This window comes from Capra hircus, chromosome 18 (genome assembly GCF_001704415.2).
Source record: "Capra hircus breed San Clemente chromosome 18, ASM170441v1, whole genome shotgun sequence".
NCBI lineage: Eukaryota > Metazoa > Chordata > Mammalia > Artiodactyla > Bovidae > Capra > Capra hircus.
In genome coordinates, this window is record NC_030825.1 from 21,850,144 (window position 1) to 21,864,175 (window position 14,032).

The 14,032-nt window shown below is 47.3% G+C and overlaps 1 protein-coding gene across 2 annotated transcripts in view; it reads right to left on the reverse strand.

The window, feature by feature from the left end:
* LOC108637964 overlaps window positions 1–14,032 on the reverse strand; it is a 77,541-nt gene that overhangs the window by 27,176 nt on the left and 36,333 nt on the right. The window contains exon 2 of one of the 2 annotated variants that reach the window (XR_001919443.1): window positions 7,344–10,293. Coding sequence is in view for 1 of the 2 variants with exons in the window: in XM_018061974.1 (XP_017917463.1) it covers window positions 10,067–10,293 (227 nt within the window). In the remaining variant the exon portion in view is untranslated. Of the gene's footprint in view, window positions 10,294–14,032 lie in introns of those variants that run through there. The other variant, XM_018061974.1, reaches the window with a different exon arrangement.

A 14,032-nucleotide genomic window follows, 5' to 3' on the forward strand; every position in this document is an offset into this window, starting at 1 on the left:
TCCTTTATGTGCACGGAGTCTTACCTTGTACATGATACTGTGTCTGGCTCCTCCACCACGTGTCTGTGAGATTCACGAATATTACTGCAGGTCCCCCTTGCTGCACAGAACTCTGTCCTGTGCAGCGTCTACTGCTGATGAACACTGGGGTAGTTCCCACTGCTTGGACATTCTAGGAGTTGTTTTTCAGCACACATATGGATGTATTTCTGTTGGGCAGCTACCTAGGAGTAAAACTGTTGACTCACTGGTACCCTTGTGTTCATTTTAAATAAAAGTTGCCAAGTATTTTTCTTCCCACCTTCTTTTCTGAGAGTCTGCTCTCAGACCACATTCTGCAGGTCACAGGCACTAAACAGCAGTGCTGGGATTGGAGTCTATGCTCAGAGGCTGACCTCCTAACCACTAGGCCACACTGCCCTCCCATGTTTCTGAGAACAAAGACTCTAGTGTACAACAGAAAGCTGTGTGTATTTTGCAATGTAAACCTCCTAAAGAGGAATCCAGAACTTAGGGGAACAGAGCATTCTATAATGTGCAGTGGGCATGTCTGCCTACTCTTCACTCCAAAATGAAACACTACCACTCACTTCTAAGGTTGTTTGTTATTCAAACGTCCTGGAAATGATCATCTGGAAAACATGCAATCAGAGCCTCTGCTCATGGAATGTGCAAAGTGCGAGAGACCCTAGAGGATTGTCTCTAACACCCAGCTTCTCCACCTGGAGGCTGGGCTCTAGCCACCTGCAGCATCTGCTGTCTCCATCCCCAGCAGAGGTGCTCAGGGTGTAACACAGCTGGAATGCCTGGGAGCTGGCCTGGAGGGGTTGCAGTGCCATCTGGAGGACACCAGCTGCTGCCACTCTTGGGGGCGGGGGGCACATCAAGGCCTCAGCCAGGCCCTGCAGAGCTCTCCCCATCTCTCCTCTGCCCTTTGCCTCCCCCTCCTTCATCTCTGCTCCCCTGACCCTCTCTTTCTCCCTGTGCTTTATCCTGTCTTCATTGCTTCTTCTCCTTCCCTCCTTCTTGCCCTACATGTATCTCTCTTACTCTCCTTTTCGCGCTTTCTCTCTGGATGATTTTATCTCAGGGACTGTGAGACTTTAAAAGACAAACTTTAAAAAACAAATTAAACAAACATGAACCACAAATGTGAGGAAGGAAGCAAGTGAGGCTCACCCACAATCCCCCACCCAGAGATAACCACCGTGATCACCTACTCCAGAGTTTTATACACACACGTGTCCGCACCTATCAACACACTTCCCACCAAATTGGGACCCTAAGTAGACAGAGCTCACACTTCCTGGCTACTCCAAAGAAGGGGAGGCTTGTGGAAAGAGCCGAAGGAAGGCTTTCTTCCCCTTGAGAAAAAGAATGAGAAGGAACCCAGGACCACTGCAGGCTGCCCAGGGCCTTGAACTTCCAGAGCCCAGACAATCCTAAGCCCCGTCTCCCAGCCCATTCCTGTCAGCAGGGTGAGGCCAGGGGCAGAGTCAGGGAGAGGGCCTGGCAGTGGGGGCTCCCAGGACTGGCCTGGGGCAAAGAACTACATGTGAGCCCTCAACCCCAAGCAGAGGCCAGATCAGAGGTGTGTGTTGGGGGCAGGAAGGTAACAGGCCTGGTACGTGTGTGTGCACATGCTCACGCGGCAGCCACTGGGGTCCCTGCCATGGCCGCACAATTCTCTTTCCTTTGACTCAGCTCTGGACTGATTCCCACCCTTAGATGTGTCTCACCTTCAACCCTATTTCAGGCTGGGCTGGAAGGGCAGCCTGACTAGACAGATCGGGAAGCCCTCCAGGGTTGGCCTGGGCCTTCGGGTTGTCTCTACATTTTCCCTGTTACAAACATTCCATTTTCAACGTTCCTGAAGGATAAGGATTGTTACAAGAAACTCAGACAGCAGCCAATATCACAGAATGTTGGATGTTCTCCCTCCCCTCCCCCTCTTCAGTTCCACTCCCCGTGGAGGTGACCATCGGAGACAGCGGTTAATACCCTCTCAGAGTTATCCCTCACAGAAACAAAAATATGAGCCCACGGGACATTTTGTTCCCAGTGCACTGGCCTGCAGAGTTCCACAACTTCCCTTTTCACTCACTCATCAAGGCTTCGGAGGCATTTTGCCAGGTCAGCACACACAGAGCTGCTTTGCAGTCGAGAGGGCTGCTCAGAGACAGAACCCTGTCAAGATCTGGCAGGTAAGAACTATCGGTTTTTCCATATCTGCATGTCCCGGGCACTGTTCACAGCCTGAGCAAGACTCAGAGAGCCCTATGCTCAGAGTCCCTACCTTCCAGCTGTGCGGCCCTGGAGACGTCACTCAACCTGAGGGCCTGTCCGTGGTGCTGTGGGGATTAAGCAATCCTCTGTGTGGGAGGCTTGGCAGAGCACGAAGGGCACACAACTGTGCGAGCCACGACAGTCACCCCAGAAACAGACAAGCGAGGGGAGCAGTGGCTCAGCCTTCCGTGGGCTGGAGGCATGGAGCCGCTTCACCCCGCTTGTTTCCAGTTTTCCACAGCGTTCTCATTTATTCCACAAACAAGATCACTTTCCTCTTGATGCACTTATCAGATCACTACGTTTGGAGTGTTAGTCTGAAAAGAGGCTATTAGTCTGACCACTCTCTGTGGTCACCTCGGGCAGCACTTGGGGTCCCTGAACCTTGCCTCCTGTCTCTAAAATGGAGAAATGGAGAAATCAATCCCATCCCTCAGCTGCCTAGATGACAGGAGAAACTTCCTATAGAAGTGTAAACTGAGGTCTTGTGGACCTATGGGGAATTGTGTGGGGTACAGGCTGTGCCCCGCTAGAAGGTTCCCTCTTGTGAGGGCAGAAACACGGGCTCAGTAAATGCTAGCTGCATAATGAAGAAACCTGCTCACCTGACATAAGAAAATCAAAGCCCTGGGTCCCTAGAATATTTAGCAAATGGACAGAAGGGAAGAGGAAATGCTGATCACACCTACAGTGTGCCTCCTGCCTTCTCTCCTCTCCCTTCACTCTTTCCTCCTTCCCTCCCTCCTTTCCTCCTTTTATTCAACACACTGTCCTGACTTTTTTAGGGGAAGAAGAGATTAACAATGATACTGGCCGACAGCTCCTCATTATCACACACATTTTATGGTTTACAAAGCACTGTCACATGGTCACATGTTTCTCTTTTGACCACTGAAATTCAAATTGAACTAGGCCATCCAGTGTTTTGTCTGACAACCCTGGCTCCTACCCAGCCTCTAGGAGACCTCCCCTCAGCTCCTACAGGCCCAACCGACCCAGGGCCTCCCAGTGAGATAAACTCCCCTTCCTGGTTCATCTGGAGTTCATTGACCCTGAATATTCATTGGAAGGACTGATGCTGAAGCTGAAACTCCAATACTTTGGCCACTTGATGCAAAGAACAGACTCACTGGAAAAGACCCTGATGCTGGGAAAGATTGAAGGCAGGAGGAGAAGGGGACGACAGAGGATGAAATGGTTGGATGGCCTCACTGACTCGATGGACATGAGCTTAAGCAAGCTCTGGGAGTTGGTGACGGACAGGGAAGCCTGACGTGCTGCAGACCATGGGGTCGCAAAGAGTCGGACACGATTGAGCAACTGAACTGACATTGACCCAGGCTTCAGAAATGGCCCAAGCATCCCCCACCTGCCCACTGGCTGTGAAGAGAGCCCTGTGCCAGACTCTTCAGGGTGAGATGACCTGGCAGGGTCTGCCCTGGAGAACCTCAGTAGGAGAGAGAGGATGCATTCATGAGCAACACTGTTAACAGGTGGCAAGTGCCAAGTACATCCATGATGTGGAAACTGAGGTCTGAAAAAGAAGTTATACAGTCTAAGTGTGAAAGCCATGGTGTGATTTCTACACCACTTTCACTGCGCCTCTCTCTTTCTGAAATGTTCCCCTTCCCTCCTGCGCCCTCCTACCCCTTCTCCTTCCCAGGCTTCCCTCTAGACCACCATCAGTACCCTGAATGCTTGGTTCTCAGTGCTTCCCCTCCTGGGGGGCCACTCGTTCTCTCTTTCAACCAGTGTTTCATCAAGCGTCTTTGGTGTGTCAAGCCCTGGGCTGGACCACTGAGATCACCATGTGGGTCCTGACCCAGCAAGAACAGCGGCCTGTCCTCTCTCCACCCTTCTTCCCTCCCGCCTTGCCTTGCCTGCCTGCCTTCCTTTCTCCCTCCCTCCTTTCTTCTCTCTTTCCTTTCTCCACTCCTCCCCACCTCCCTCCCTCCAGTCCAGTACTTCCTGCCCACCGCCTAAGTGCCTCTGAGCCCCTTGCTCTCATGGGGCTTTCAGGAAGACCCCTCGCTGTCACAGAGGAGGGGATGTACCCTCGGTTTTCTCTCGTTTAGTTTCAGAGCAAAGAAAGAGAACCTCTAACCGGAATGAAACGCAGGGCGTTTTCCTCCTGGTGGCGGAGAATCATTTCACAAGCCAGCGCGCCCTCTGGTGGCCAGAGTCGGGGCCCGGCCGTGGTTGCGTTACCCCGATGAGCTCAGGAGGCTGGGCTTCCCGCGGCATCGCTCCGCCCCCGCTCCGCGGCCCCGCTCTCCCGGCCCCCAGGTGCCGCCCTCCCGCGGGGTGTCCCCCTCCGAGACCACCTTCTCCTGGAGCCTTCCGCCCCAGCCCACCTCAATTCGAGAGTTAAAGGCGGCACTCGTACTTGGAGCTTCCCACGTTACAACAGTGATGCGCTCCCACGGAACTGGAACCAAGGGTTCACCCAGGCAGACCCTGCCAGGTCGTCTCACCCCCCAGTCTGGCACGGGGCTCTCTTCACAGCGGTTGGGCCAGGGGTCGGAGGTGGGGGTTGCTCGGGCCATTTCTGAAGCCCGGATCAATGAATTCCAGATAAACCAGGAACCAGCTGGGACGACCTGGGCTTGCTGGAGCTGAAAGGAAGTCTCTCAGAGGCTGGGTATTAGGTTGTCAGATAATACACAGGACATCTCAGTTAAATTTTAATTTCAGATAAACATAAATGAAAAAAACTTTTTTTTTCCTTTTGTTTGTTTAAGTCCCGAATACTGGAAAATCCCATGGATGGAGGAGCCTGATAGGCTGCAGTCCATGCTAAGGGTCGGACACGACTGAGCAACTTCCCTTTCACTTTTCACTTTCATGCATTGGAGAAGGAAATGGCAACCCACTCCAGTGTTCTTGCCTGGAAAATCCCAGGGGCGGGGGAGCCTGGTGGGCTGCCGTCATGGGGTCGCACAGAGTCGGACACGACTGAAGTAACTTAGCAGCAGCAGCAGCAAATACTGTAGGGTGCACACATACTTAAGCTAAAAACTGTTTTTGTTGTTCGTTTGAAATTTGAATTTAAGTGATGTCCTGCAATTTATTTGCTAAATCTGGCGCCCTTACTGAGTGTAATGGCCCTATGGAGCCCATCTTAACAAGGAGGGGGCAAACTGCAGGGAGGCTGGGCAGGCAGGTTCCCAGAGGAGCCTGGGGCAGGCCAGGTGTGGGGTGGAGGGCAGTGGTCTGAGTCTAAATCCTGCTTGGGACCACAGAGACCAGTAATACAAACTTCATATTTTTACATGGAATTTACATCCACATCATGGTGGTGAGGTGTGGGTGACAACAAGGAGAGCCTTGTCTGTTCTCAAGGTTCTGCTCAAATGCTGACCTTTGCAACCCGGGCCCTGCTTCCCTGGGACTGTAATCACACATGCATTAGCAACATTGTTACCAGCCAAATACAGATAGACTTTACCCACCTGAAATTTGAGGACTGAAAAAAAAGTTATACAAGGTAAAAGCATAAGCCCTACCATTCCTCCACCACTTTCCTCTTTCCTCTCTCTTCCTGAAGCTTCCCCTCGTTCCTGTCCCCTCCCACCAGTTGGCCCTCCCTTCAACATCTTCAAACTTGTGTCTGCAGGGCACACCAGCACTTACCACAACCAAAAGCACCTAGAGGGTATCAACAATTGGTGTGAACCGAATGGATGTCAAGAGGGAAAGTTGCAACCTGGGAGGGCTACCTCCAAGCCTACCTCGTAAGGTAGGTAATTGGTGTCAAGTCCCTAGAATGATGCCTCGCAACCCAGTCAGTGCTCTGTAAGCCTCAGTGCTTTCTTCCATGACAACTGTTAAAACACTGATTCCTGGGGGGTGTAGCCACTCATTTTTCTCCTGGAATGATATTGCATTCCACTGTTTTCCCACCTTTGATGGCACTCTTTCACAAGACATTTTGGGGATATTTCCTTTGCTTTCTGAACAGAGGTTCAGGTGAGTCTTGAGAGCACAGTGTGATCTCACATTCCCTCAGAGAAACAATCTCTTGGCCTCATTTCCCGTGACCATGGCCGAGCATCTATGTTCCTAGCAGTATTAGAGCTCATTTATAATGATTTACAGTAATTATATTGGACAGGAGTTTGATGGCTATTAGGCCTCTTTATTTGGCTGAAAAACATTTGAAGCATGAAGCTGTGTGAGAGAATCAGCACCAGCACCATCACGAAACATCCTTGTATTTGGAACCAATTTAGAGTGTCATTTTTGATATCACAAATTATCCATCTTCGGATTCCAAGTCCTTGGTACCTGTGTTCTCCTGCTCTGGTATCGGGAGGACAGCCAGCGGCCGCAGGCCTGCCCTGGGAGTGAGCAGACAGGCCAGCACCAGCCCTAGGAGCTGAGTTCCCAGGGGATGCTGGGTCACCTAACACTCAGCATTTTCACCAGCATCATTCCACCTCCTGTTAGAGCAAGGCCTTAGGATAAATGGAAATGCCATCTGAAGTCTTACTTCAGTGTCCGCTCCTCTTCCCTCCACTCACAGAGTGAAAGGATAGCCAGGACTGCCACCAGCTGGTACACATCGATGCCGGCTATTTGGGGCTGGCATTCATGCCAAACCTGATGTTCGGTATTTGAATATCACTCAAGTAGAACAGCCATGGCATTGGCTGTGAAGAATCTCTCAAGCTGTGACTGTACCATGCCAAAAATGCTGGTTTGAAAAGTAAAAAATTAATCAGCAGGCCAGATGTTTAATATTCCATAATGACAAATAGAATGTATTTCATCTAGATGTTTCTGTGTAAATATACTCTGGCTTTTTTTCAGATCACTGCAACCTGCCCACACCAACACCTAAGAGATGGTTTCATATGTGTATATTTTTATAAACACAGGAAAAGTAGATTCTGCCCATGAAGAATTGAAGTAAGGGCATGAAAGTGCAAGATTGACCCACGGCCACTGCCATTATTGTGACTGCCCCTGGAAGGGCGCAAGGGCCCCTCCACTCTCTCCAGGGTCCCATGGTAAAATGTCTCTTTCTAAAAGCAAGAACAGTAAATGCCATATGGTTTGTTTTATCATCATTTTAATGGGAAAGAACAATAAGGGAGCGATTACTGGGCTGAGGAGCTGGCTGCCGGGCCTGCCAGGTCCGATTCATTTATCCTCCTTTTTGTTGGAAAACTCGGACTGACTTTAATGATGAGAAATAATGTGGCTTCCAGGAGCCTCTCTCCACACTAATGGAGCCTGGGCACCCTTTCTTTAAATAGACATTGAAATATGCAAGAGTATCTATGTCATACGAACACCCCCAGACCGAGATTTGGACAATTTAACTGCTCTTGGTAATTGGATTCTGTACAACTTCAGCCATTTCGCTGTCTCCATTTGCTGGGTGAAATTCATTGTTTTAATATTCACAGTAAGCTTAAGGTTTCATTTGCACAGAGAAAACCTATGAAACAGAAACTTGAGGTAAGGATGGGAAAACTAGTGTTTGCGTGGGTGACTTTAACATTTCCCTCTCTGCCTCTGCCTGGGCTGGGGGAGTGCCTATGGGGCCAGCAGACACTGATGGTTTCAGGTCATCTGCTCCCTGTTTCTTCCAAGGCTGGGACGGGAAGCCATTTACTTGAGCCTGCGGAGGGTGATGGCTTCAGCCTCCCTCCAGAGAGATGGCACAAACCTGCAGGCAGGTGTCCACCTGAGTGCCCTGGTCTGGAAGCCAGGGTCCGAGGAGCAGGGACCAAGGCAGCAGCTTTCTGCTTTAGTTAACTCTGCATCCTGAGTGGTGACCAGTGTTCTCACCCCGGCTGTGGACATGCCTGGCATCCTAGAGCCCACTGCTCTCTCTCCCTGGTACTTCCATCTCCACCCACAGCCAGACATTTCCTCTGAGCCTAAGAGCCAAAACTCCTACTGCCTTCTGACATCTCCATGTGGATGAGTCAGGCTCAACATGTTCAAACCAACCTCCTTCTCCAGTGCTTCCCCCACCTACTCCCATTCCAGTGCTCCCTGTCTCCAGGAAGGGCCCTCTGACCCCTTCCAATGCCTAAGCCAGAAACCTGAAAGTCATCTGTGTCCTTTTGGAGTTATCCTTGTCCAACCTGTGTCCCTAAGAACAGACCATGTCGTAATGACGCTGGCATACTTCCAACCTCCAGGATCTACATGAAGAAGCCAGGGGAATCCATTCTTCTAGGCAGGGCAGGCTGGAAACGCCAGGAAGGTGGAACACTCCGGAGCAGCCTTTGGCCATTGACTGATGGCGCTCTGATTCTTCTGAGCTGTGTGTTTTATCTCATTTCACCCAGCTTCCTGCAGGATTAAGCTCCAGTTGCCCAAAGGCAGGATGGGCTTCACCGACTTGCGATGTGCATGGGACTCCATTGTCTAAAGGGCCTGAGCTTGGCTAAACACTCTGCTGTTTTCATTCTGAATTTCTCAATAATTTATGATCACAAGGCCTCACAGTTTCATTTGCACCAGCCCTGCAAATTGCACACTGGTCCTGCTAAAAAGGTAGCTGGCTTGAGAAGACACTGGCTGCCTTCCCTCCTTCCTTCCATGTCTCTCCTCCCCATTCACCTGTTTGTATTTCCTGACCCCAAATAAACTGCTTGAGCTGAAATCCTTGTCTCGGGGTCTGCTTCTGGGGGAAGCTGACACTGACATATTCATTCCTCCAGAATCTGTCCACTGCCCTTGGTTTATCCTCACCTCACCATGACACTGTCCCTCCTGGACTACTGCAGTGGCCTCCCAACTGGTCTCTCCATGTCCACTTTGTTCCCTCCAACTCCTTCTCCACAGTAGCCAGAGGGCTGGTTGGCTGGTGGGTTTGAATATAAAGTTAATCATATCACTTTCCTGCTTGAAACATTTTCAGGGTTAATTGTTGAAGCTGTGTGATGGTATTAGGTACCATCCCTGTACCATAAAAGTAATTTATGGTACCAAACCATAAAATAATGATGGTTTCAGGCCCTGAATTTAAATCATTATAACTAGGCTCAACACATCTTAATTAATCAAAATACAACCATCACATTTTTGCCAAGGAGAAATAAGTTTATTTCTGTAGCATAAAAATCTGTGTTTCGGGATTCGATGAACTCTTAGGAAGCATTTTCTGCCTCCTGCTGGTTGTGGAAGCATTTTCCGTGAAAAAACGTGTCGAGAAGCTTGAAGAAGTGAGTCAGTTGGTGAGAGGTCAGGTGACTAGGGCAGATGAGGCAAAACTTCAGAGCCCAATTCATTCAACTTTCAAAGCGTTGGTTGTGCACCGTGTGGTCAGTTGTGGTCTTGGAGAAGAACTGGGCACTTTCTGTTGTCCAATACCAGTTGCTGTTATTACATTTATCAGTGCATCGATTTGCTGAGCATACTTCTCAGATGTAATGGTTTCCCTGGGATTCAGGAAGCTGTAGAGGATCAGACAGGTAGCAGACCACCAAACCATGACCTTTTTTTTGGTACAAGTTTGACTTTGAGATGTGGTTTGGAGCTTCTTTTGGTCCAACCACTGAGCTGGTCATCAACAGTTGTCATATAAAATCTTCGTTTCGTCTCATGGAATGGTTTATTGTTGTTGCATAGAATATGAGAAGATGACTCTGGAAAAGGACTTTTTTTTCCTTTGTGGTCAGCTCATGAGGCTCCCACTTATTGAGCTTTTTCACCTTTCCAATTAGCTTCAAATCCCAAACAACCATAGAATGGTCAACATTGAGTTCTTGGGCAACTTCTCATGTAGTTGTAAGAGGATCAGCTTTGATAATGGCTCTCAATTGGTTGTTATCAACTTCCAGTGACCAGCCACTATGCTCCTCACCTTCCAGACTCTCATCTCCTTTGCAAAACTTCTTGAGTCATGCTGCACTGTACATTCACTAGCAGTTCCTGGGCCAAATGTGTTGTTGATGCTGCAAGTTGTCTCTGCTGCTTTGTGATCCATTTTGAACTCAAGAAAACCGTTCAGATTTCCTTTTTGTCTAATATCATTTCCATAGTCTAAAATACATAAACAGCAAGTAATATTTCACGAGTAAAAAACATAAAGCAAGAAATGTACCTCAAAATGATGAATAACATAACCACATATCTTTAAGAATGTATTCTAATATCCAATGGCAAAGTTCAACAATGCAAAACCACAATTACTTTTGCACCAACCTTAATATATAGGAATCTGTGATCTTTTTCTTTCTACTTTTGCGTATGTTTTAAAACTCTAAAATGGAAGTTAAATTAAAAATCAAGTCTCAATCACTTCTCAATGTTATCATGAGAATAGACAAAATCACGGTGCCCTATGAGGCCTAATGGGCTGACGGCCCTTGCTTTTTTGCAGTCTGTACAGTAGCTGTCCTGGCCTTTCCCCTTACATGTACTGTGTTCCTTTTGGCCTCAGGGCCTCTGCACATGTTGGGCCCTCTGCCAGGAATGCCTTCTCTCATAATCTGTACTCCCAGCCGTTACCCAGCCTCTCTATTTCTCAGTTTTTCCTCATATGTAAAACAAGAATGATATTAGTATTTACAGCACAGGATTTTCTCATAGGAGTATTATTAGGATAAAAGTGCCTGGCACAAAGAAAACACTCAAAAAACAAAACAAAAAACCACCAGCTAGTAATACTGTAAAAATGATGCTGCTTCCTCCGGGATTTGAGTAACACTGACAATCCACGAAGCCTGGTCATGTTTATTCTGAGTTCCCTCAGTGTCTGCACCTCAAGATCCTAGGCCTGCTAGTTGCTGTCTGCCTTCCACTCATTATGGTGAGAATCAAGTTAACTTTAAAAGAGACACAGATGTGTAGAGTGGACTTTTGGACTCTGAGGGAGAGGGAGAGGGTGGGATGATTTGGGAGAATGGCATTGAAACATGTATACTATCATGTAAGAAACAAATCGCCAGTCTATGTTCGATGCAGGATGCAGGATGCTTGGGGCTGGTGCACAGAGACGATCCGGAGGGGTGATGTGGGGTGGGAGGTGGGAGGGGGGTTCATGTTTGGGAGCTCATGTATACCCGTGGCAGATTCATGTCAATGTATGCCAAAACCAATACAGGATTGTAAAGTAAAATAAAGTAAAAATAAAAAATTAAAATAAATAAATAAAAATAAAGATATCGAGGGCCTACATGCATGAGGCATGATTATAGCATGCTTGAGGGACCCAAAAGGAGTTATATCACTTGGTTAATCAGAAGCCCTGAGGTTCTGCCAGCCTGCTTAACTGGTTCCTTCTAGCTGCTGTTGGCCTTTGAGTGGGCAGCCACACTCCCAATCAAGTTCAACCTGAGGTTATCAGAATTAACCAGATGTCAAACACTTCCTGTCTGATTCATCCAGCTTCTTGACCTTCTACATGGCTCTCTGATTATGGTTAAATTGAGTATCATCACATCTGCAGGAATCTCAAAGGGCATGAGGAGGGAGTAGCCCATGGTGCCTACAGTAGACTGTTTGCATCCATACAGAATTCATGTGTTAACATCCTAACTCCCAATGTGAGAGTATTTGGGAGATGGTTAGGTCATAAGGATGGAGACCTCATGAATGAGATTGAAGTGAAGTGAAGTGAAATTCACTCAGTCGTGTCCGACTCTTTGTGATCCCATGGACTATACAGTCCATGAAATTCTCCAGGCAAGAATACTGGAGTAGGTAGCCTTTCCTTTCTCCAGGGGATCTTCCCAACCCAGGGATTGAACCCAGGTCTCCTGCATTGTGGGCAGATTCTTTACCAGCTGAGCCACAAGAGAAGCCCAAGAATACTGTAGTGGTTAGCCTATCCCTTCTCCAGAAGATCTTCCCGACCCAGGCATCGAACCGGGGTCTCCTGCATTACAGGCAGATTCTTTACCAACTGAGCTATGAGGGAAGCCCTGAATGAGATTGATACCCTTATTAAAAAGACCCCAGAGAACTCCCTTGTCCGTTTGGCCATGTGCAGTTACAGGGCAGCTGTCTATGAATCAAAGAAGCAAATCCTCACCAGACACCAAATTTACTTTAATCTTGAGCTTCTCAGCCTTCAAAAAGGTGTGAAATAAATGTTTATTGTTTAAGCCAGCTAGTGTATTGTTATAGCAGCCTGAATGGACTGAGACAATTACTAAGTGCCTAATAATGTCTAGTTTCTGTGTAAACTTTTTGAGATACCTTACTGATCATCCCAAAGTTACTATTCTTAGGGGTTCTAAGGTTCAGAAGTCTGGAAACATGCTCAAGATTACACTAGCAAGATTCAAAACCAGATCTATCTGTCCCTAAGCCTAAATTCTTTCTCCAGGGTTCAGCAGTTCTCAAACTCAATATTCCTGGGCTCCCTCCACCCACTGCTAATTCAGTAAATTAGGAATTTGTATTTTTAAAGTCCCCTGGGTGACTCTGAAGATCATCTAAGTTTGAGCACCATTTATGGGGGGCCACTGTATTCCCCCAGATCCAAACAAAATGGCCCCATGAGGCTGTCTGTGAGCTGGGCCCACGTTCACCATTCACCTTAAACAATTAGTTAGCCATTGTATTTTACATCATGCCTGTCTTATCTCAAATCAAGTCTTTTGACATCTAAACAGAAAAAGTCCTTTATTTATTGACCAAATCTCTGTCGTAAGACAGCATTTGCTCTGGGACTTCACACACTGCAGACCCCTCTGGCGCTGTGCCCTCTCTCATACTGTAGCCACCGAGAAACAGAAACTGGGCATCTTTCATCTCATCTGTGCAGAAAGATACATAATACATGCCTCAGCCCAGCATACGTGGCTTGATAGGAAGAGATGTCTGCCTTGTCATCCTCCAAGATTAGTTCCTGGAGTTCTATAGGCTCCTTTCTGGCAGGGAAGTTAGAGCAAGAGCTGCTTTAAAGATACAGTTTTATGCCCTCAAAGGCTTTAATAGACTGGAATCATGTAGGAGCTTTCTAGAACAGAACCATGTCTGCAGTCAGAGCTGCGACTCTGAACCAATTCAGGAGAGAAGTTGCTGCTTATGAACAGGGACTTGCTGAGCTTATAAATGGATTTTTTAAATGAACTTCTTGTCCCACCTCTGATTTCAGCACTGGAGAGTGCTAGATTATGCTTCTAATGCCTTTCCCAATTCAAAAATTATGTTTACAATAAGAACCACTTTTAATAAGTCAAGGAATTTATCTAAAGAATGACTTATTTCATGCAGACTGTATTCCTCTCTATTCAAACACTATAACCCTCTTGTTCCACTACCATCTACAGAAAGCCTCAAGGAGCAATCACTAACTTAATAGCTAAAGTAAATGTTTCAATTTTCTATATTAAAAATAATAATGTTGCTAAACTTAAACTTTAAAAATGAATTATTGGCTCTCTTGATGAGTCTCTTTCCTTCAGAGTTGGCCAGAAAATATGTTTAAAATGGCCCACAGAGTTCAAAAAAAAAAAAAAACTCACTAGGAAAGGCAGACACATGATTCTGACAGTATAAATGATGATAAAACTTTTTAATGAAGAGCAAAACTTAGTCAATTAACTCCTGTCTATTCTATGTCAGGAAATGTGTTTGATCTTTTCCCAGTGATTTGTGTTGCTTCTTACTAAACTAATTCGGTTTGCCTGATCAAGACTGAATGTAAACCAACTTTGTCAGTGCAAGTTAACTTAGTTCCTGCATGTATGGGGTTGTCCCTGGTGGGTCAACGGTAAAGAATCTGCCTGCCAATACGGGAGATACAGTAAGACAGCCTGGAGAAAGAAAT